General features: G+C 35.8%; 1 protein-coding gene across 1 annotated transcript in view; it reads right to left on the bottom strand.

The window, feature by feature from the left end:
* MORC1 (MORC family CW-type zinc finger 1) overlaps positions 1 to 24236 on the bottom strand; it is a 161077-nt gene that overhangs the window by 77960 nt on the left and 58881 nt on the right. The window contains exons 11-14 of the mRNA XM_028844635.2: positions 24078 to 24148; positions 21896 to 21960; positions 19438 to 19581; positions 17109 to 17263 (exon numbers count right to left, since the gene is read on the bottom strand). Of these exons, the coding sequence (XP_028700468.2) occupies positions 17109 to 17263; positions 19438 to 19581; positions 21896 to 21960; positions 24078 to 24148 (435 nt within the window). The remainder of the gene's footprint in view (positions 1 to 17108; positions 17264 to 19437; positions 19582 to 21895; positions 21961 to 24077; positions 24149 to 24236) is intronic.

The following is a 24236-nucleotide window of genomic DNA, read 5'->3' as shown; positions in this document are numbered from 1 at the left end:
CATCAGAAGGGAAGCCAGAGGCAGTGAACTGATATTATTAAAGTGCTAAAAGAAAACAAACTATCAACTGAGAATCCTACATTTGGCATAACTATCCTTTAAAAGTGAGAGAGAAATTAAGACATCCTCAGATAAACAAAAGGCAAAAGAGTTCATTACCACTAAGACCAGCCCTGCAAGAAATGCTAAGGGAATTTTGCAGGTTGACATGAAAGGACATTAGACAGTAACTAGTAACTGTATAAAGAAATAAAGATATCATTAAAGGTAAATAAATGGACAATTATAAAACAAGTATTATTGTAACAATAGTATGTAACTACACTCGTGGTTTCCTACATAATTTAAGAGACTAATGCATTAAAATTATTAGTTTACGTTTTTGTACACACAAGGTATAAAAATGTAATTTTATGACATTAATAACTGAAAGGAGTGGGAAAAGAACTTCTTGACCCTTTTCCTGTTTAGAAAAAAAAAAGTACAGTTCATTGCTAGCATTCATTTAACACGTTCTTTGAGGCTGAAGCAAATCTGACTGATTTTCAATGTGAAAATAAAATATAAAAACTAATCTTTAGAGTTATTTCTAAAGAGAACACCAGAATCACCTGAATAATCAGAATTGCCTACTTTGAAAAAATCAGATACATCAAATGAATCTATGGCCAACAACTGTTTGAGAACAATGTTAACATCATGCTTAGAATGCTTTGTTTTTCTAGGATTTACATTTTCAGTGATCAAAAATTACCATATTTTGTAAATAGAAATGTCACTACTAAAAACAGAATTCTATAAACAAAGTTGATATACTACAGCAATGTGAAAATAATAATTAAAAGTGAGATATTTCATGGCAAAGTTATCTTGGGGTAAATGTTGTAGCCGCAAACGCCACTGGTGAGTATCCTTGGGGCAAACAGGAAAAGAGTTAAGAATCAGAGTTCTTGTATGTTATTGAAGTTAAGCTGGTATATATTTAAATTAGAATATTATCAGTTTAGCATGTTAAATGTGATCTCCATAGTAACCACAAAAAAATGGCTAGAATATACTTTTGTTTCACTACAAAATATCAACAAGACATAAAAGAAAATAATGCAGGAAATGAGTAACAAAAAGCTATGAGGCATAGATAAAATAATTAATGACAAAATTTTCTCCTTATCAGTAATTACTTTAAATGTAAATGGACTAAACATTCCATTCAAAAGACAGAGATTAGCAGAATAAATTAAAAAACATAATCCCAGCATATGTTGTCTACAAGATACTTACTTTGGATCCAAAGACACAAATTGGTTGAAAAATGAAATGATGGAGAAGTATACTTCTTGCAAATAGTAACCAAAAGAGAGCAGATATGGCTATGATAATATCAGACAAAACAGACTTGAAATCAAAAAAGTTTATGAGAGACAAAGAAGGACATTATACTTTAATGGGAGGTTCAGTATAGCTAGAAAATGTAACAATTGCAATCATTTATGTACCTAATAACAGATCATCAAGTATATAAAGCAAAATTTAACAAAATTGAAGGGAGAAATAAACAGTTCTACAATATTAACTGGATACTTTAATACCTCACAATAACTGATAGAACATCCAGACAGAAGTAAAATGAGGAAATGGAGGACTTGAACAACACGATAAACCAACTATATCTAAAAACAAAGAGTCAATAGATTTTAAAGGGTAGATATCACATAAAATACCTTCTCCAACCACAACAGGATGAAATTAGAAAACAATAACAAAAGGAAAATGGGAAAATTCACAAATTTGTGGAAATTAAATAACAAACTATTAAATAATAAACAAATCAAATAAAAAATCACAGGTGTAATCCCAGCTACTTAGGAGGCTGAGGCATGAGAATCACTTGAATCCAGAAGGTGGAGGTTGCAGTGAACTGAGATCACACTGCTGCACTCCAGCCTGGGCGACAGAACAAGACTCTGTCTAAAAAAAAAAAAAAAAAAAAAAATCAGGGAAATTAAAAAATATTGAGAAATGAAAACAAAAACACTACATACCAAAACTTAAAGGACACAGCAAAAACAGGGCAATGAGGAAAATGTATAGCTTTTACAAATATTTATATTTAAAAAACAAGAAATACCTCAAATCAAAAACCTAACTTACAACTTAAAGAACTAGAAAAAGAAGAACAAACTAAACCCAAAGCCAGTAGGAAAAAGGGCATAAAGGTTAGAGCAGAGATAAATGAAATAGAGAATAGAAAAATAATACAGAAAATCAACAAAATCAAAAGTCAGTTCTTCAAAAAGAGAAACAAAGTGACAAACCTTTAGCTAGATGAACTAAGACAGAAAGAGAGAAGGTCCAAATTACTAAAATCAAAAATGACAGTGGGGACATTACTATTAATTCTACAGGAATAAAAATGATTATAAGAGAGTACTAAGAGCAATTATACAACAACAAATTGGATAACTTAGATGAAATGGACAAATTTCTAGAAACACAATACCTACCAAGACTAAACCAAGAAGAAACAAAAAATCTGAATAGGTCTACAACTAGTAAGCAGATTGAATCAGTAATAACAAATATCCCAACAAAGAAAAGTCCTGGAACTGATGACTTCTTCAGTGACTGCTACCAACCATTTAAAGAAGAACCAACATCAATCTTTCTCAAACTTTTTTTAAAGTTGAAAAGGAGGAAACATTCCTCCTTAACTCATTCTATAAAGCTGGCATTATCCTATCTGACACTCCTATAAAAGAAAACTACAGACCAATATTCCTTTTGACAATGATGCAAAAGTTCATAACAAAATATTAACAAACTGAATTACGAAGCATATTCAAAAGACTATACATCATGACCAAGTGGAATTTATTCATGTTCAATATACAAAAATTCATGTAATAGATCACATTAAGAGAATGAAGGAAAAAACTGCATGATCATCTCAATTGATGTAGAGAGGGCATATGATATAATTCAACATCCTTTCATGATAAAAACACTCAACAAATTAGGACAGAAGGAAACTACTTCAACATAATAAAAGCCATATGTGAAATATCCACAAAGAATATTGTACTCAATGGTAAAAGACTGAACCTGTTTTCTCTAAGAAGGGACAAGGCAAAGATGCCCATTCTCACCACTTCCATTCAAAATAGTACTGGAAGTCCTAGCCACAGTGATTAGGCAAGAAAAAGAATACAAGGCATCCAGACTGGAAAGGAAGAAGTAGAATTATCTCTGTACACAGCTGATATAATCTTATATGTAGAATACCCTAAATATTCCATGCAATTTTTAAAAACTGTTAGAACTAATAAAAAATTCAACAAAGTAGGACACAAAGTCAACACACAGAGATCAGTTTTGTTTCTATACACTAACAATGACCAACCCAAAAGGAAAAATTAGAAGACAATTCCATTTACAATACTATCAAAAAGACAACTGAGGAATTAACTTAATCAAGGAGATGAAAAACTTTTATAGTGAAAACTGTAAAACATTTCTTAAAGAAATTTAAAAAGACATAAATAAATGGAAAGACATCTCATGGTTATGGACTGGGAGTTTAACTTAACACTGTTAAGATGTCATTACTACCCAAAGCAACCTACATTAATCATAAGGATTAATCCAATCCTTATGAAAATTCCAAAGACCTTTTTTTGTGGAAATAGAAAAACCAATCCTAAAATTCACATGAAATAAAGAAAGATCCTAAATACCCAAAACAATCCCAAAAAAGAGTAATAAATCTGGAGAACTCACACTTCCTAACTCCAAAACTCACTAAAGCTATAGAAATCTAAAGAGTTGGCACTGACATAAAGACCAATGGATAGACAGTCCAGAAAAATAAACTCTCACATAATCAAATATGTTCAAATTATTTTTGACAAGGGTGTCACAACCATTCAATGGAGAACAGTCTTATAAACAAATGGTATGGAGAAAATTGGGTATCTACATGGGAAAGATAAAACTGTACTCTTACATAACACCATTTGCAAAAATTAACTCAAAATGAATCCACAACCTAAATGTAAGATCTTAAACTAGAAAACTCTTAAAAAAACAAAAAGCACCATTAGATTTGGCAACACTTTGTAAAATATATGATACCAAAGACACAAGCAACAAAAGAAAAAAATAGACAAATGGCAACCCACAGAATGAAAAAATATAATGGGAAAACATATATCTGATGACTGGTAGCCAAAATAGAGAGGGAACTCCTCAAACTCAGCAACAACAACGAAAATAATCCAACTAAAAAAAAATCAAAGACCTTGAACGGACATTTCTCCAAGGAAAATATATAAATGGACAGTAAGTACAAGAAATGATACCCCAAATCACTAATCATTAGGGAAATGTAAATCAAAACTACAATGAGATACCACTTTATGCTCATTAGGATAGCTACCATCAAAAAAAGAACCCACAAAATAACAAGTGTTGGTGAAGATGTGGAGAAATTGGAACCCCTGAGCACTGTTGGTGGGAAGTAAAATGGTGTGGCCACTGTGGAAAAGAATATGGTAGTTCCTCAAAAAAATTAAAAATAGAATTACCATGTGATCTGGAAATTCCACTGCTGGGTATATACAAAAAGAACTTAAAGCAGGGTCTCAATTTTCCAAAGAAGACATGTAAGTGGCCAAGATGTATGTATTTTTTAAATGCTCAACATGACTAAGCACCAGGGAAATACAAATTAAAATCACAGGGAGATATCACCTCATACCTGTTAGAATGACTATTACCAAAGACGTGAAAGGTAAGTGTTGGCAAGGATGTGGATAGAAACAAACCCTAACACACTGGTGGCAAGAATATGAATTAGTGTAGCCATTATGAAAAATAATATGGAGTTTCCTTCAAAAATTAAAAATAGAACTACCATATGATCCAGCATGTCCTCTTTTGTATATTTATCCAGAGGAAATGAAATCAGTATGTTAAAGAGATATCTGCACACCCATATTCACTGCAGCACTATTTGTAAATAGCTAAGATATGGGATCAATCTAAGTGTCCATCAATAGATGAAGGGTTTCAGAACACGTGGTACCTATACAATGGAATACTATTTAGCCTTTTAAAAGAAGGAAATGTCATTTGCAAAACCATAAATGAACCTGGCAAACATTATGTTAAGTGAAATAAGCCAGGCACTGAAAGACAAATACTGAATATTTCATTTATATGTGGAATCTTAGAAAGCCAAACTCATAGAAGCACAGAGTAGAATGATGGTTACCAGAGGCTGGGGGAGAGGGAAGGGGAGATGTTGGTAAAAGGATACACAATTTCAGTTAGGCAGGATAAATAAGTTCAAAAGATCTATTGCACATCATTGTGACTATAATTAATAACAATATGTACTTGAAAATTGCTTTTAAAAAACACAGCGCCTTGAAGAGAAATGTGTATACCCATTTTCATAGTAACATTATTCACAATAGCTAAAACATGGAAGCAACTCAAGTGGCTATCCACAGATGAATGGATAAGCAAAATGTGGGGTGTGTGTGTGTGTGTGTGTGTGTGTATGTATAACAGAGTATTATTCACCCTTAAAACTGAAGGCAATTTAACATATGCTATAACATGGATGAACTTTGAGGACATTGTGCTAAGTGAAATAAGCCAGTCACAAAAGGATAAATACTTTATTGTTCCACTTACATGAGGTACTTAGAGTAGTCAAAATCATAGAGACAGAAAGTAGAAGGGTGGTTGTCAGAGGATGGAAAAGCAGGGAATTGGGAGCTATTGTTTCATGCTTATAGCGTTCTAGTTGTGCAAGATGAAAAGAGTTTTAGAGATGGATGGTGGTGACAGTTGTACAGCATTTAAATGTCTTTAATGTTACTGAACTGTACACTTAAAAGTGGTTAAGATGGTAAATTTCATGTTATATGTATTTAATCACAATGGAAAAAAAAAAAAACCACTAAAGAGCCCTGCAGAAATTTAAGTTTGCTGTTGTCATGTATTTTTCCTCTCTTTAAAAGTTACTTGTCCATGAGCACGGCACTTTTCCAGAGGAGGAAGCGTGCTTTGTAATCCTGCATGTCTTCAACATGTAGTTCAGCATCCTGCACCTAACAAGTCCTCAACCAATGTTGCTGCTATTCTTGACAAAATGCCTCATTAATATGTTGTCTGAAATAAAATGAAAGTGGAATAATGTCTCTTCCAAAAAACATTAACCAAAATATTTCTATCCACCTATGAAAAGAGCCATGCAGATAACCCCAAATTTATTAACTCCAAAATTATATATTATTTTAACATGCTCACGATAGGTTGATTAAAGAATTCAGTTTACTACTACAAAAGAGTAGATGACTGAAAGCACAGCTAATTTTCAAAATTATAAAAGAGTACATATCTTAAGACTTTTGTATGAAGAACCTATTAGCTCATTAACTTAATAGGATAATCTGGGATTAATGCACACAGAATTAAAGTCTCAATTTCTAGAAGAAGTATCTGTGAGAAAAAAACTGAAAGGTTAATTTACTGCCGGCTATGTATGGAATACTTTATTCAGTAGCTTCCTAATGTTTAAATTAATGTAATGAATTTTTCAGAAGCCTCTTTAAACCAAGCACCTCGGGAAAAAAAAAAAGGGAAATACTTGTAATTCCAGCACTTTGGGAGGCCGAGGCTGGCGGATCACGAGGTCAGGAGATTGAGACCATCCTGGCTAACACGGTGAAACTCCATCTCTACTAAAAATACAAAAAATTAGCCGGACATGGTGGTGGGCGCCTGTAGTCCCAGCTACTCGGGAGGCTGAGGCAGGAGAATGGCGTGAACCCGGGAGGCGGAGCTTGCAGTGAGCTGGGATCACGCCAGTGCACACCAGCCTGGGCGACAGAGCGAGACTCTGTCTAGGAAAAAAAAAAAGGGAAATGCTGCAATTACTTACTAAAAATTTGTCAAAAACCAGTAACTACAAGAGCAGTTGACACATATTTTGCCTCTTAAAAATAAGAGGAATGTGTGGGGCAAGGTGGCTCATGCCTGTAATTCCAGCACTTTGGGAGGCTGAGGTGGGCAGATCATTCAAGGTCAGGAGTTCAAGACCAGCCTGACCAACATGGTGAAACTCCATCTCTACTAAAACACAAAAAATTAGCCAGGTGTGGTGGCGGGCATCTGTAATCCCAGCTACTTGGGAGGCTGAGGCAAGAGAATTGCTTGAACCCAGGAGGTGGAGATTGCAGTGAGCCGAGATTGTGCCACTGCACTCAAGCCTAGGCAACAGAGTGAGATTCTGTCTCAAAAAAAAAAAAAAAAAGAGAGAGAGAGAGAGACAAATACAACATCCTCTTAGATGTCAGTTCTGTATCTGTTCATAGAACGTACAATGACATCCAGGGAATCAATTAGCCTAGGAGAGACGCAATCAAATTCAATAGTAAACTACCACAGCAAAGCTTTGATGGTCTCCATCAAAATAAGGAGGCCTGAAACAGTTTATAAACTCAAAGCACCAGAAAAAAATGGTATACCTGGAGAATGTTAAATCAGTTCCTGCTTTCAGGTGGTTCTGTATCTAAATAGATGATTATATTCCAAAGATCTCCTGAGACAGAAATTTCATACCTTTTCTCAGGGAACTGGTAAATCTCTTCCTCCTCTGTTGAATACCGTCCTGTTTGTCATTACCCCTCTCATTTAAAGCTAAGGTAACAGCCAGGCATCAGACTCGTCCTAATCTGGTCCAAGGTGGGATCGCTTATCATCTTTGTTCTTAATGAAAGCTCTGGATTAGGGATGGCAAACTGGTTTCAATGGATAATGTCAACTCCAGTCAGTTGGTAATGATGCCTGATACACTCTTGAGAAGAACCATTAGGCCAACTGCTGCTTATCAGGAAGAATTGCCATGATGACTTAGTGTGTGGTGCAAGGGTAATGAGAGAGCCCCAACATAATTGAGGCCTATTTGCTATCCCTGTTTGTTTTTCACTTCCCAAAGTGGTCTACTTGAAGTGAAAAAAAGCAAGGCAAGATATATTCAGTGGTGGTGAAGATGCTACAGTCCTTCTTCCCTTTCTCTTGGCTCTTGGGTATGGTGGCGTGTGGTTGTGCTAGTCTCATGTTATGAGTCCAGTCAGTGGCAAAAGTTATGTGGCAGCTGCTATCAGAACACTTTCACTTCTCTACTCTACTTTAAGCACAGTACGCTCCCCTGCAAAATTCCAGTAGTCTGCAGCTGGTCCAATTCACTCCAAATGTCAACTTCCTCATTTAACAAGGCCAAGTAGCATCATTTTCTCTAGTACCGTATCACTGGTTACCCACCTTCTCAAGTGTGAGGATCTCCACATGCTGCAAGAAACTTTTAGAACCCACACCCTCAACCTAAGAAAATATATGACAAAAAATAAACAAATTATGAATAACACTTTGAGTAATTTTATATTTTACTACCCACAACTACATCTCTATACATTTGAAAATCTATAGCATCTAGATGTATGAGGCATAACGCCATCTTAGACAATTATTGGTAGGCTCAGGAATTCGTGGACTCCCTGGTATACTCTGAGATCCCCTAGGGCATTTTGGCTCCCGATTGGGAACCACATGATTCTGTGCATGGAGAGCAGAAGGGAGACGGCTAGAGGCCTCATTATGGCAAATCTTAAAAAACAACACTGGGGAAAATTATGTTTCTTCTGGTTCTTTCTTCAGGAAGAAATAAATTTGACCTTTTTTTAGGTTATATTTTTACTTAGTCATTGTCACTGCTCTCCTTTGGATACATTTCAGTTTCCCTCTAAAATGTGGAAATCAAAGCTAGGCATAAAAATCAAATCTAAAGTGTATTCCTAAGGAATTCTGTGTTATCATGGGCAATTGCCTAGTCAGCTCTGTATGTCTCCCCAATACCTGAGTTAGACTACCTTTCTACCAGAACTCTCCTTACTCAAGATGTACGTGAAGCTTACTGACTAACCTAATGTTCCTAAAAGCCTAAAGATCCATATTTGATTTTTATTAATACAATGTATGCTTAATTCTGGCTACATTATTTCATTTTTCATGGATTAGAGGAATATTTTTAAATAAACTTTATTGTGTGTATTTAAAGTATACAACATGTGTTATAGGATACATACAGATAGTAAAAGGGTTACTAGAGTGAAATAAGTTAATATATCCATCTCACATAGTTACCCATTTTTCTTGTTTTTGTGGCAAGAGCAGCTAAAACCTACTCACTTAGTGTAAGTCCCATATACAGTACCTTTTTTTACTTCAAAGATGCATTGTGAGCTGCTTTATTAGAATGAAATGAACCATTTAGCAAACTGTGAACTTCGTAAGCAAGTGTTTAAAACATGATTTTCAAAGACATTCCTTACCATTGTGTTGAAAGCCATAATGCAAAGGGTTTACATGTGCACGTTTAAAAGATGAGTCTCAGCATGTTACTTCAAAGATGGATTGTGAGCTGCTTTATTACAGGGAAGTGAACTGTTTACCAACCCGTAAACTCCCATATACAGTACAACTGTATTACCTACAGTCCTCATATTGTACATTCGGTTTCTGACTGCGGTTTTAAATTCAGAGTCATTCAATATAACTTACTCTTCTTAAGCAGGCTGATGAGGAGAGTTTTGAGGTCTTCTTTTAGGTATGGCAGGGAAAATCAAACTATAAGAATCAAATTTCATTGAATTCCAGTAAGAATAAGGGTCTTAGGCTTTTTAGTATTTTATTTGCAATATGGGTGAGATCCTTGGAGATATTTTAGCAAAAAACTTCATTGTAGCTGTAAAAAATGTCATTATCATGATAATACAGGTACAGTCAGAAAGAAAAGGAAGCATAAGTGCTGTCAATGGTAATAATTTCAATCACCAGCTGAAAGCAATGTAAATGAATTAAATCTAAGAATGTGGTTTTTTTTTTTCCAACAGTCAATCTGATGAACCCTTGAACCATCTTTTTATTTGCTGGGAGCAGACATGAAGTAATGATTTTAAACAGAGTATATATTTATGTCATGTAAATCAATTAGGCAAAATGTCTATATCATATTTTAATCTTTTAATTGTCTCTTATTCTTTTCACATCAAGCTTTTATCCAAAGCAATTTTTTAGCAGTATAGAGTTCAGTTGCTTCTGTTAAACAGTAAAAATACCAACATGGGTAACCAAGTAGTAGATGAAAGACAGTTTTTCCTTATAGAAGTATTAGAGCTGATGAAGAAAATATATTAGAATATAATTTTTTGAACTCCTAAGGAATCTGAGCATTGATCACTAATTGCTAATATCATTAAAAGAGAGACAATCAGCCTCCCAGCGGAAGAGCACACTACCACCTATGAAACATCTTGACAAAAAAGACACATCTGAATGGGCAAACTGCTAGTCTACCAATTTAAATAAAAATGAACAGAATGGAAGAACCTGTTGAACTACTCCTAGTAATGCAGTGAGCAAAATCTAGACTGTGTGATAACTATAAGACCACCAATCTGGTTTTCTTACAAATAAACTTCAGGAAGAACAGAAAGGAGGGGAGTGGAAGAGGGAGAGAGTGTGAGAGAGTGATAGGGAAAGAATCTTGCAGTTTATGACAGGAGATAATTAGAAATATGAACAACAGACTGGATATTTTATTATATTAAGAAGGTAGTAACTTTTAGGTAATGATATGTGTACTATGATTTTTAAACAGTACTTACTTTTAGAATAAATGCTAAAATACTTATGGATGTAATTATACAGGGTCTGGGACTGCCTTCATAATCCAGTTGTCAGGGAATAGTTGGGCTACAGATGAAACCAGTTCACCTACAAGTTGATCACTGAGGCTGGTTGATGGGTTTACAGAGTTTCATTATAAAATTCTCTTTAATTCTAATTTTGAAATCTCCCATATGTATTAGTTTGCTAGGGCTGCCATAACAAAATACCACAGACTGAGTGGCTTATACAACAGAAGTTTATTTATTTTCTCACTATTCTGGAGGCTGGAAGTCCAAGATCAAGGTATTGGCAGGCTTGGTTTCTTCTGAGGCTTCCCTACTTTGCTTACAGATGGTCACCTTCTCCCTGTGTCCTCACACATTTTTTGATTTGTGTGCACCTATCCCTGGTATGTCCCTTTGTGTCTCAATTTCCTCTTCTTATGAGGACACTAGTCAGACTGCATTAGGGCCCACCCTAACAACTCTATTTTAGCTTAACTATTTCTTTAAAGGCCCTATCTCCAAATACAGCCTGAGCTACTGCGAGCTAGGGCTTCAACTTATGAATCTGAAAGGAATACAATTCAGCCCATAACACCATAATAAATTTTAAAATAACATAAAATATGTTGATAATATTTTTAAATAAAACAGGATGCATACATAAAATCCTTAACTTCAAAAACTGAATTAAAAAGATATGAACTGTTTCTGAGACTACATCTTCAAATAAACTTGTCTCATATTCTCACCTTTTAATATTTGCCTCCTCACTCGATGTGTATCCTTAGCAAAGTTGTTATATTCATTTTCCTGGTAGTCCCTTTCTGAGATCTTAGAGACTAAATTGCATCATATGGAAAACAAAATTCTGTGGTGAGCAACTAGCTATATCCAGGCACTACAGCATTGTCTATGTTTTAAAGAAAATATTCATCTAACAAATATTATTTCTCACTTTCAAAATTATGCACAAACTGGGGAATTGACAGGGGTTAGGCGATAGCACAATCAGGAAAACATGTCCCAAGGTACCCACTTTTATCTCAGTGGAGATCACTGGCAGAGGGTCAGGGTGTCTGATTTTCCTGTCCTACGCAACTGGGTTTACGTGAAGTCATACAGAAAATACTAGCCAGACTTTACATAAATCTGGGAATATAACACATTAGTTAGAAGTTAGCATTAGATTCCAAAAAAAAGGTCATTACAACCTGAGAGAATGAGGCCTAATAAGGTGACAAACTTTACTAGGGATAAATGTATGATTTTACACTAGGGCTCAAAACCACTTACTGGAAAAAATAAGAAAAGAGAGGTATGGCTTTACAAGAACACATATTAATATTTTTGTTAAAAACTTTAACTGGTAATGAGGACACTGAGGGTCAATAATGTGTTTACTGAGAGTTCACATATTATTAGGTGTACCAGTAAGATTCCAACAACTCAAAAGAAAGATGAGGATTCCATTTCAGTCAAGGCTGTTCAGGTTTCATCTGGCATATTTTGTTTCTAGGTAATACACTTTAAAATATAATGCTAGGATGGTAAATATATTTAATACCATGTCAAATGAAGAATAATTGTTATTCTTGAACTTGGAAACATTAGTCAAGATTAAACAAAGACTGAAGACAGATATAATCTTGTCTTCAAATACTTGGAGGCCTGCCATTTAGAAAAGCTTTAGGCCTCCCCTCCTTGGCCCCAAACAGGAAGAACTCAGTAAACCCAGCTAACCCCTTCCCATCCCTTAGGAAATATCACTTCCTCGGGGAGGCCTTCCCTGGCCTACAGACTGAGGGCTCCTAGCCACTGGCTTCTGCAGTTTTCATTCTTCTCTGTTGGGCACTAATCCTATTTCTAATTATCAAATCGTGTTAGCCTGTGTCTTACGTAAATTCGGTTGCTTATAATAGAATACTATAGACTAAGTGGCTTATAAATAACACCCTTATTTCTCAGTTCTGGAGACTGGGAAGTCCAAGATCAAGGCACTGCCAGATTCTGAGTCTGGTGAGGGCTTGCTTCCTGGTTCTTAGATGGCTGTCTCTCACTTGAACATCGCATGGAGAAGGGGATGAGGGGTCTCTCTTGGACTTCCTTTATAAATACACTAATGCCAGTCATGAAGGCTCTGCTCTCATGACCTCAACACCCCGCTAAAGTCCCAATACCATCATCCTGGGGGTCAGATTTTCAATATTTGAATTTGTAGGGGAGACACAAACATTCAGACCATAGCACCACCCTAGACTGTAGTTCTCAGAGAAGACAGACCATGTATGATTTGCTGGTCCTAGAACACGGGTGCCTAGCATAGTAGAATGAAAGAACCCATGAGACATGGATTTGGATTTAATATGAAGATCTATGTATTTTTTAATAGTGTCGTGCAAATTCATGGGCTGCCTCGAGAGGGAGCAGTTTTCCTTTCACAGGTGGCCCGCATTCAGGCTTAAAATGGCAGCGAGAGTGAGGGGATTAAAAGTGACTGGGCTAAATGAATTTTACCCTCTTTGCCAACTGAAGAACTATGATTTGAATTCTTCTGCAAAACATCAGCTCAATTCTGATCCATTTTGGAAAAGTTTAGTAATACATTTTTCATAATTGCTTCTGTTCAAACCCAAATTTCATTTAATGTTTCTCCTCACTTTTTATTTCTCCTTCTCTCCCTACTCCCCAAAGCTGATGATTAATATTTCCATTTTATTATAAGGATGTATAAAGCTTCAGAAAACATAGTGGCAGACAGTGAGGTGAGGTCAGACTTAGAAACGAGGAAAATATTTCTGAGATTCTTAGCATCAGCTGAGCTGAAAGTAAATGTAGATTTGATAAATGACACAAAGTCATTACCTCTCCACTTCTCTTTTTGCCGATTCGATTTTTACAAGGACCCAGTTTTCCCTAAAAACACATCAGACTTTCAGCAAATATAAAGACTGCATCTTTTACTCACAAGGCAAAAAAAAACCTACCTAAATACTTTTCATTAAAATATATGCCCTATAATACTGGTTTTCAGATAGTCAAATATTACATAATTTTGGTTATTCCTGTGGGAGTTAATAAGCAAAGACCTTGAAGGTCAATCTCCTTACAAATTACTGAAACTACCAATTCTGACTTTGATTACTTGATTTAGTTTGATAATGAAGTTTGAGGATGAAGTGAAACATATAAACAAATACACATGCCTGCTATCCTTCCTCTAGTCTCTATCTTCCTTCTAGAGAACATCTTTTGTGACAATATCCTCTAGCCCTCTATCAATTCATATATAATTATGGAATTGTGAAAACAATATGTTATCAACCAATAATAATAAAAATACAAATATATTTATTTTAAACCCTACTACATCTGTTGAAAAGGTTAAGAAACAGGTAGATAGAAGCAATTAGGTAGAAGATTGAGAAACAATTAGATAAGGACAGGGAATTAGGTAAGCAGTGGGGGCTAGTAAATGATACCCTGTACCGGGGAGTACAACTGTTGGGAGGGAATCCACATACCAAGCAAAGGGGCTTCAAGAGAGCTCCACCCACAAAGAGGACTGAGTATGACTCTCTCAAGTGTGACATAGATGGAAATAACTTTTGCGACCTTTAAATCTAATGCCTACCTCTTTCTGAAGACTTAATTCCTTCTTCTAAGGATGAAGACAAGGAAGGGATTACAGCGAAGACAAGAGGAATATGGGGAGGTTCATGATTTTCAAATGCTTAATGTTTTCCTTTTGTACCATGTCATACTAGCAGTTAATGACCAGAGAGTAGATGTTTGACTTAAACCTCACTATGTTTATGTTGATATTTATACCTTTACACGTTTTCTACAGCTTTAAGCAAACCCTGCCAAACAATGTAATCATTCTCATGTTTAGCATAACTTCAGACATGTCTCTGAAAAACAAAAAAATACACGTGAAAAAAGATATGCCTATCCCAGGAAAAATTACATAGGTATACTCTTCAGAGCAGTGCTTCTCAAATTTGATTGTGAATATAAATCACCGGGAGATCTTGTAAAAATGCAGATTTTAATTCAGTGGGTCTCAGGTGGGGCCTGGGATTCTGCATTTCTAACAAACTCCAGGTGATGTTGATAATAATGGTGCACAGAACACACTCTGAGTATGTTTTAGACCATGACATGAAAACCCAGATTCGGCAGGAAATCTGTCCCCTCAATCTCATTCCCCCTTTCATAATTTCCCACTGAGTTCCTACACTTTTCCCTGTTTTGATTGTGAGAAAGCTTTAGGTACAGCTGGATGGATACAAATGAAAAGAAAATATTCTAAAATTACAACTTCAAGTGAAGATTTTAAGTTGACTGAAGGGTATAGACATATTTTTAATGTACATGAATTATACATACTTCATCCAAATCACTGAATACATGATATCCTATTTCTTGACATAAATGGAGCCCTATGTCTGCATAAATTAAAAGTAAGTTTATTTACAGACAACCTATAGAGTGGCAGAAAATATTCACAAACCATTCCTCTGACAAAGGTCTAGTACCCAGAATCGATAAGGAACTTAAAGAAATTAGCAGGCAAAAGACAACCCCATGAAAAAGTGAGCAAAGAACACAAATACTTCTCAGAAGAAGACATACATGCAGCCAACAAACATGAAAAAAAATGGTCCACATCACAAATCACCAGAGAAATGCAAATCAAAACCACAATGAGATATCATCTCACACCTGTAAGAATGGATTTTGTTAAAAAGTAAAAAAAAAAAAAAAAAAAAAAATGTTGGCCAGGCTGTGGAGAGACAGGGATACTTACACACTGTTGGTGGGAATGTAAATTCGTCTAGCCCCTATGGAAAGCAGTTTGGAGATTTCTTTAAAAACTACGATTTCAACTACCATTCAACCCAGCAATCCTACTACTGGGTATATACTCAAAGGAAAATCAGTTGTTCTACCAAAAGGAAACACGCATCCACACGTATGTTCATTACAGTGTTATTTCCAATAGCAAAGACACGGAATCAACCCAGGTGTCCATCAACAGTGGACTGGATAAAGAAAATGTGGCACACACATACCATGGAATACTACACAGCCATAAAAAAGAATGAAGTTGCGTCCTCTGCAGCAACATGGATGCAGCTAGAGGCCATTATCCTAAGCAAACTAATGCAGACAAAGAAAACCAAATACCACGTGTTCTCACTTATAAGTGGGAGCTAAACATTGGGTAAACATGAACATAAAGATGGGAATAATAGACACTGAGGAATATAAAAGGGGAGAGAAAGGGAGACAAGGGCTGAAAAACTACCTATTGGGTACTATGCTCAATACCAGGGTGACAAGTTTAGTCACATCCCAAACCTCAGCATCACACAATATACCTCTGTAATGATCTTGCACATGTACACCCTGATTCCAAAATATATGTTGAAAAACAAAAAGAAGTTTAATTAATGCACAGCACACCATCTCATTGTTCAGGTGTCTCTGGGGAGTGAGGTGATCTAAATAAATCACCTTTTTCAGATAACTAAAGTTTATCTTTTTAAGTTTCCAGATCTATTTATTTTAGAAATTTTTAATTGAAATCTTCCTGGAATTAACATACTCAAGAATTTTTAACTATACAAAACAAAGTTTAACATATTTGTCTGGGCGTGGTGGCTCAGGCCTGTAATCCCAGCACTTTGGGAGGCTGAGGCAGGTGGATCACGAGGTCAGGAGTTCAAGACCAGCCTGGCCAACATGGTGAAACCCTGTCTCTACCAAAAATACAAAAATTAGCCGGGCGTGGTGGCAGGTGCCTGTAATTCCAGCCACTTGGGAGGCTGAGGCAGAGAATTACTTGAACCAGGGAGGCAGAGATTGCAGTGAGCTGAGATTGCAACACTGCACTCCAGCCTGGGCGACAGAACAAGACTCCATCTCAGAGAAAAAAAAAAAAAAAAGTTTAACATATCTACAGTTACCCAGGGTCAGTAGTTTTTACTCTATGGTATGACATAACATTATACGAGCTACTAAGGTCTCCACGGGACTATGTGCTCTCTCACCCAGAGCAGTGTTTCTCAGTCTATTTGGAGCTATCTTCTGTTTCCTTCCTCCATGGTCAGCTGCCACCTCACTCTGTTCTCTGATTGCCATTCCCTTGCAATTTCTAATCTGCTGCTTTGTTTTTCACAATAGTTTGGGAAAGATTCTGAAATGGGCTCCCTTCTCACTCCTGTTTTTAAAGCAGGAGCTCCCTTTCAGAGTTTTCAGTTGCTGGTAATCTGAATTCAGATAATCATGTCAGCTTAAAGAAAGCACAGAAAGTAATCCCTCTGTAAGTATCTCCTACTATGACTATTGAATACTCACTGATGCCGGTGTCCTTACAGTACTGGACCAAGTACTGTCCCATGACTTTTAGTAGATGATTATACTCTTGGACATTGAGAAATTCCTGTTTATTATGGGATGGCTCCATGACCTCCAAGGGTATATTAACAATTCCAACCACGCCTGCACCAAGTCTGAGAAAATATATGCATATTTAAATTTTGAAAATTTGGCTAAAGAAAAAAATCAAATATATTCTGGTCATTTGAAATCATTTTTTTTTCCAATAATAAATTGATTCTGTTGGTCTGGACCATGTCAAAGCTTAACAAGTTATCTAATGACGTTATCATAAATCTGTGGGGATCCCAACATGTTTGGTACCATAATAAAAAAAATCACTTTAGCACAATGTTACTGAGTTAATATGACTCGTTTTACAAACCTATCACCTTACATGGAGAGTGAGGGTGGCTGGGAAGGCAAGGCTTTTTGACATTAAAAACCATGGTGCCTTACTGCAATAAACTGGCATAATCTTCTAAATGACAGTGGCCAGAGAACTACTTTCTTTCTCTGCATTTCACCTATCAGATTGGATTTCTCCGCTTCATTGCAAAGGTCCTTGGGGTGCTCAGTGAATTCCATGAAGGAATCACAGAGTTGGCTTATCCCAGAGGGTAATGAGTATCTCACTGTAAATCTGCTTGGTGACATAACTTGTTTTGGGAAAGAGCATACAATTGTCTAAGCCTTTAGGGCTCCCCACTGCCTTTTGTATGGCACATGTGTCAAAGCCTCACAATTTGGGGTCCCTGCCTATCGTGTTTTGCTACCACTTCACTCTTCCTCCTTACTTTCCTTTCACTATTCATTCTCTAAGTCTAAATTTGGGCTTCATTCTTCTAGAAGGCCTAAATTGACCTCCCCAGTTTGCTTCACTGCCCCTCCTAAATGCTCTTTTTGCACTGGATGCTCACCTCTAACATAATATTCATTCATTCATTCAAGCTCAGCACCTAGTCCTGTTCCAGGAACTAAGAATATGGTGAGAACCAGAAGTATAGGTTCCCCCGGCTTTGAAGTTTCTCTTTTACAGAAGGGTGGCAGGCATGAAGTTAAAAAACAGATAAGTATACAAGATCATTTCAGATGGTGATAAGTGGGGTGAGTAACATAATGCAGGTGCTGTGATATGTGAAGAGTGACAGGTAGGGGGAAGGGAAGGGACCAGTTTTAATTAGACAATCAAGGAAGACCTTCCTGTGGAAAATACTTCAGGCTCATGGCTGAATGGCATGTTAGGGCCCGCAGTAAGAACATCTGAGGACAGAAGGTTCAAGGCCGAGGAATGGCATGTCCCAAGGTCTCAATGCAGAAATGAGCTTAGGAGGTCTGAGGAACAGGAAATGCAGAGAGGGTAGGGTATTAGTAGGGGGTGAGGTCCCACAGCCAGTCAGAGGCCAGATAACTGGAAGCCCACGGCAAGCAGTTCTATTCTGAGTGCACTGGGATTTAAGCAAGAAATCCAACGAATCTAGGTTTTATAAGATAATTCTTGTTATTTTCACACAATATAAAAATATGCATTTATATGCTTGTCCCTTTCACTGGATTATACATCCTTAGCAAACAGGCCATTTATCAGCAGAGCTTAGTATATTGCCTGGCATACAACGCTGCACTATAGGTGCTTATTAAATAAACAATGAATGAATTGCTAATTCCTTGACAGTGAAGAAGCAAGATAGTAAATGTTCCCTGACCCTTTCTACTGGTCATGATTATCATGTCTAATCCTGTCCTTTTCTCCATGTCTCTTCAGGACTCTACATCATTGATGAAAGCAGCTTGAGAAGTTTCAGACCATTGGGAAAGCATGAGAATGTATTACTCTAAAATCCAAATAGGCTAGAGAGTTTCAGTAACATATGATCATGCAGGTAACTGGCATGAACTCATACATGTAGGGGCTGCACAAAATGTTAATAGGGTTGCTTTACAAGACTATGGATTTTTCTTTCCTTCCTCTTCTAAAAGTTATTTAATATGCTTGTATTATTTTTAAATTGGTAAAGCATTAAAAATTTAAGCCAAAGAGGTGGCACAAGGAATGGCCCCACATCAAGCTGCTCAATCAATGCATAGAAAAAAATTTCCCAAAGTGTGATTTTTCCTTAGAGCATGCATGCAGATTCACCGATATTATAAATGAGGCAGATTAATGCCTGCATATGGACAGGAAGGGTGAACAGAGACTATGACACTTGCTCCCATTGTGATTAGTCACTCATCTCACTCTACAGACAGCATCTTACTGTAACCTCCCTCTCTCTGCTTGTACCTCTGAAAGCAAAAACATACTTACAAGGACTTCAGTTTCAACTGTGAGCCCACTTTTTCATGCATTTTGATCAAACGGTTGTTGCTGTAAATGAACATTCCAGCTTGGCTTCGGTTTTCCACGTTCACGCCATAGAACAGGGAGAGTGTTCTGGCTTTCTTTAATTCTCTAGAGTTAGATTTAGAAAGTTTAAAAAGTTGTTTATTAAATAAACATATATAGTTTATGAAACTGCTAATAATTAAACTAGAAGGTTAATGTCAAAGGTATATATCCAAATGTTTTGCAAAATCTGGTAGGCACACTCAGATGTCTCTGTATAGCCACGTATTCTGCATAAACATGACGCCAGTAACTATGCCAGTCAAACAAAGGCATTTACTGATTCAAAAACACGTCTGCCAATTTAAATTGACAAGAACTAGAAAATGCTGAAAGAGTTGTGAAATATTAACCGGTCTTATAAGTTCATTGCAGCATTTTTTACAAAATGATGACTTGGCTATTTTAAATTTTAGGTATTTCTAACAGTAGGTGTGATTTCTAAATTTCAGCATCTTCTCAAGTCTCCAGATATCCCACACAGACTGGAATGCACCAAAAGATATTCTCTGGCTTCCTCTTAACCTTTTCCAAAATACAAGGTAAATAAGTTATTATCATAAAGCAAGTTTACAAGGGCAACAGATATGAGCTCCTGTTTTTCTGACTGACCTTCTATATTATGTTTTGTGTGAGTTTTCTATTAAAAGTATAAAATAGAAATTGAGAAATACCACAATGTGATAAAAACAGTTATGGTAAGGAGTTGTGATATAAACATCTGTAATATCAGAGGCTGCTAGAAGCTACGAAAATGCCTGGATGTGAGAGGCAGACTTGGTTTCAGATACAAGCCTGTCTTTGTAATAACCATGTGACCATGGTTGTGCCTCTTAAACTTTCTGTCTCATTTGAGAAATGGGACTAATACCTGCCTGGCCACTTGTGATGTTATAAGAACTAAAAGAAATAATGTTAAATATAAGCCTGGAACAGATTAAGTACATAACAATTGTTATTTTCTTTACCCAATCAAGGATGACAACAAAAGTAATTCTCCTGCGCTCACCCTGTAGCTCCCCTCTCTCCACAAACTTGGTCTTTTGTTTTATGACCATGTGCTATTACATTTGACAAAATATACTTACTGGACTAATTAAATGCATCTATCATTAAAGAACAATTATAAAGTTCTACCAGGCCTTCCATGTGGATATGATATATATAGAACATAAGATATGAGTTAATATACTATATATTTATTAAACGCATGTATATCTAAGGTTAAACATATAGGAATCAAACTTTTTCTCAAAAATCACTACTCAGTAATGAGATCCCAACTATTCAACAAAAGTACTGACTGTATAAGGGATACCTAAATACGGTATTACAGTATATGACACAGTCACTCTATAATATTAAATGATATACTGATATTCTTCGATTAAAAAACCCAGCATTTGACCATTAAAACAAGTTCATTGCAACTGGCATTATTATTAATAAAGTATTGATTGGTCAGTTTTCAAACACTTCACTGTATGAACTACCTCATACAGTGAACTTGTTTCAAGAAGGTTTTTATTTCTAAAGCCTTAGGGCTTCATTTTTAAATTACGTATCTATGACATTTATTTAAATTTTTCTGGTAAATGCATAAGTAACATTTCACATTTATTTATTTTGATAAATGCAAAAGTGACATTTAAAATTTAAGTTTTGAGGAAAGTTATGGAGGAAAGTTATGGTTGGAAAGTTATGGTCAGTGCATGGTTCACAAAAAATAATGTTAAGAACTAATCATACTTCCCTTAAAAATAGTTTCACAAAGGTATCACAGCTTTCAAAGTCCGATCTTATGTGGGCAGCAGTGATTATTTTCAGTTTAACTTGTTTAGCATTTGAGTTGGACAGCAAGTTAATCTTACAAATGTAAATATCTGGTTTTGTTAACATATCCTTGCTATTTATATTTTAGCGATATATAAGCAATACATTCACGTGAAACATTACTTCCTATCTTAAATTTTAAGCAACTAGACAAAGGGAAGAAACTGGAACCAATTCTCTAGAATTTAAAATGGCAAATGACACAGAGGCAAAGTGAGTTATCAGCTGATCCTCCGGGCAGTTCACTCCCTCATCCAGACATCTTCATCTAGCCCAAACAATTAAATAATGAACTAATTTTTCACTTTTTTTGGAAGTTTTAACATTATGTAGACACACATGTGTACATGTAAATATATACTTTATCAATATTTTACATTGCTTATCTTGGTTTTGGGACCTTGACTATATTAAATTTCAGATTATAAGATGTCACAAGCTGAAAAAAAAATTGTCACAATAACCACTAAATCTACCTATTTAGAAACCAGAATTTGTTTTAACACAGTACAGAGGATTCCTGCAAACAAAAAACCTTATGTCTCACCTTTGTTTCTCTTTAAGATTCTTTTGCTTTGCTTCTACATCTTCCAAAGCTCTCTGTAATACATCCTGGAGAAGTGCATTGGTTAGGAGAGAACATTATGCCACTGAATTAACAAAAAGCAAGTTGATATTATCCTATTATTCAAATGTTTCAAGGGTAACAATAGCTCACATTACCTAATGCAATTCTACCTTTGTAGATTCTCAATGCTTGATAAATTATTCAGTTCCAACACCTTAGAATATAAACCAAATCCTAACCCACTATTCTCTTTTTGTATATATTCAGATATCCTCTCTGCCTTTTAGAGAAAGAAACTTTATTCTCCATAAGGGCACAAAGTCTTTGACAAAAACTACATGAAAACTTGGGTGAGTTATTTAGTGTACCCAGGTTCTGACTTTTGTTTGTGAGAACAATAAATGCTCAATTATGTGACCACTAAGTGTTTTTGCAGGAAACAAAAAGATAATTGAGAAATTTGGTTAGTAGCCAGCAGAAAATATCTCCTTCATATTGAATTCTGGATACCTCTAATATTTCTCAAACTTTCCCTTTATAGGATACCCCATGCCCAGTTATCTTTCTTATTAACACTTTTGATTTGATATACCAACTCATTCACTACTCTAAATCTGGTACGCTCCCTCTGACCAAGCAGAAGAGGAATAATTCATGATTGTTGTTCTCAGGCATCAGAATAGCCTCTTAACATGCTTCATCCTCCTGAGGTGAAAGGTGGGTATCTCTTTTGATGTATGGTACGCCACTGAATGAACACTATTTTCACTGAATTTCAAGTAAAAGAAAGTGGAAAATGGTTGGCAAGTATTCCATTTAAAATTCATCTGCCCAGAAGAATTTAAGAGATCAAAAGTTCAGGTCATTCTGATTTGCTCTCTTCTCTGCCTTAAAGAAACTGGACTGCATCAGATCAACAAAGCAAATTGGTCAAGGACTTCCCTCCCCTGCCTGGCAGTGCCCTCAGAGCACAGAGCAGAGGCAGGGAGAAGAAACAGAAGGAGGCAAAAAGGAAGCAAGGTCCTGACCCATTAGTCTTTCTCTGGACTCTCAAACATATAAAGCAAAGGGAAATGATTTCTTAAAAACAAAATTTTAAAAAGCTTAAACTATTAAAAATCAATAATCAATAACAATAAGATAGGTTTACCTTTAATTTTAAAAATGAAAAGAAAAAACTAAGAGAAATTGGGGCAAGCCATGGACAGAATTAGCTTTGGGGCATTAGCACGAACTACTCTTTGATGTCATCCCTTACTCAAGACCTTAGATATGAAAGATCTTTATCAGACACAGCCTTGGTCCTGGAAAGTTAAATGGCAAAATCACTGAAAGGATTCATACATTCAGTCTGTAGAAGAGGATGAAGAGAAGGTGAAGTAAGGCATTTTACCTCCATATTCCTACTTATCCCTTTGCATATAAGCAAATAAATATGTTGCTTAATGATTCACCATCGTTTAAAGCTTCACACCATATTTTTGGTAAGAGTTAGCAAACTTACAATACATGTCTTGCAGCAATATTCTATTTCTCTTAGTTGCAATGCATTATAATTAATAACAATAGTTCTTTTTAACTTATCTTACTCATGGGCATATTGTAAGAATTACAAAGAATGTTTATGAACTGTGTGGAGCAACTCATAATAAAAGAGCTTTGTAAGCTGGAAGCATTGTTATTAATATTCATAATTACAGCATATAATTCCTGGCACTAGCAAGAAGGATTGCTTATTAGACCTTTCCTTGCTTTCCCCATTTATTTAGGTCCACAGGGAGCTATAATTTGAATAGATATTTTCAAGGAGACTTGATAGGCTAGTTTTTTCTTCTGCTGGCTTTTCATTATTTTTTCCCTTTCTCCTGTTACTTTCCTTTCTATTTTAAAGAAATTGCTTGTGATGCTCTTCCCCATTTCAAATTCACCCCATGTTCTGTTCATCTTTTGTCTCTGCCTCAGCCTTGCCCCCACTTGCTGAGTTTCCTCTCCTTTCTCTGCACTCATCTATTCTGTTGACCTGAGTTAAAATCAACTTAATCTGCTGAGCTTATCTGTGCTTAAAAGTTTAGGAAGTAGATGATAAGAGACAACTATGCACAGGAAAAAGCAAATGACACAATTTGCCATTTAATAAGACTACTCTCTTTACATGTCGTACCTTGGCAGAAGATAAAGAGGTTCTGTCACACTGGTTTACTTTGATTTGTGCTTCTTTCAATATGAATTCAGCTGGAAGTAGAAGCCAAATAGTTATAATACAGCAAAATTATTTCAAGCAATTTTAAGTGAGTATTTTCCATACATATAGCATGACCAG

The sequence above is a fragment of the Macaca mulatta genome, chromosome 2 (genome assembly GCF_049350105.2).
Source record: "Macaca mulatta isolate MMU2019108-1 chromosome 2, T2T-MMU8v2.0, whole genome shotgun sequence".
In the NCBI taxonomy this organism is placed as follows: Eukaryota; Metazoa; Chordata; class Mammalia; order Primates; family Cercopithecidae; genus Macaca; species Macaca mulatta.
The sequence above is the reverse complement of the archived record's forward strand: the minus strand, read 5'-3'. Positions and strand labels throughout refer to the sequence as shown.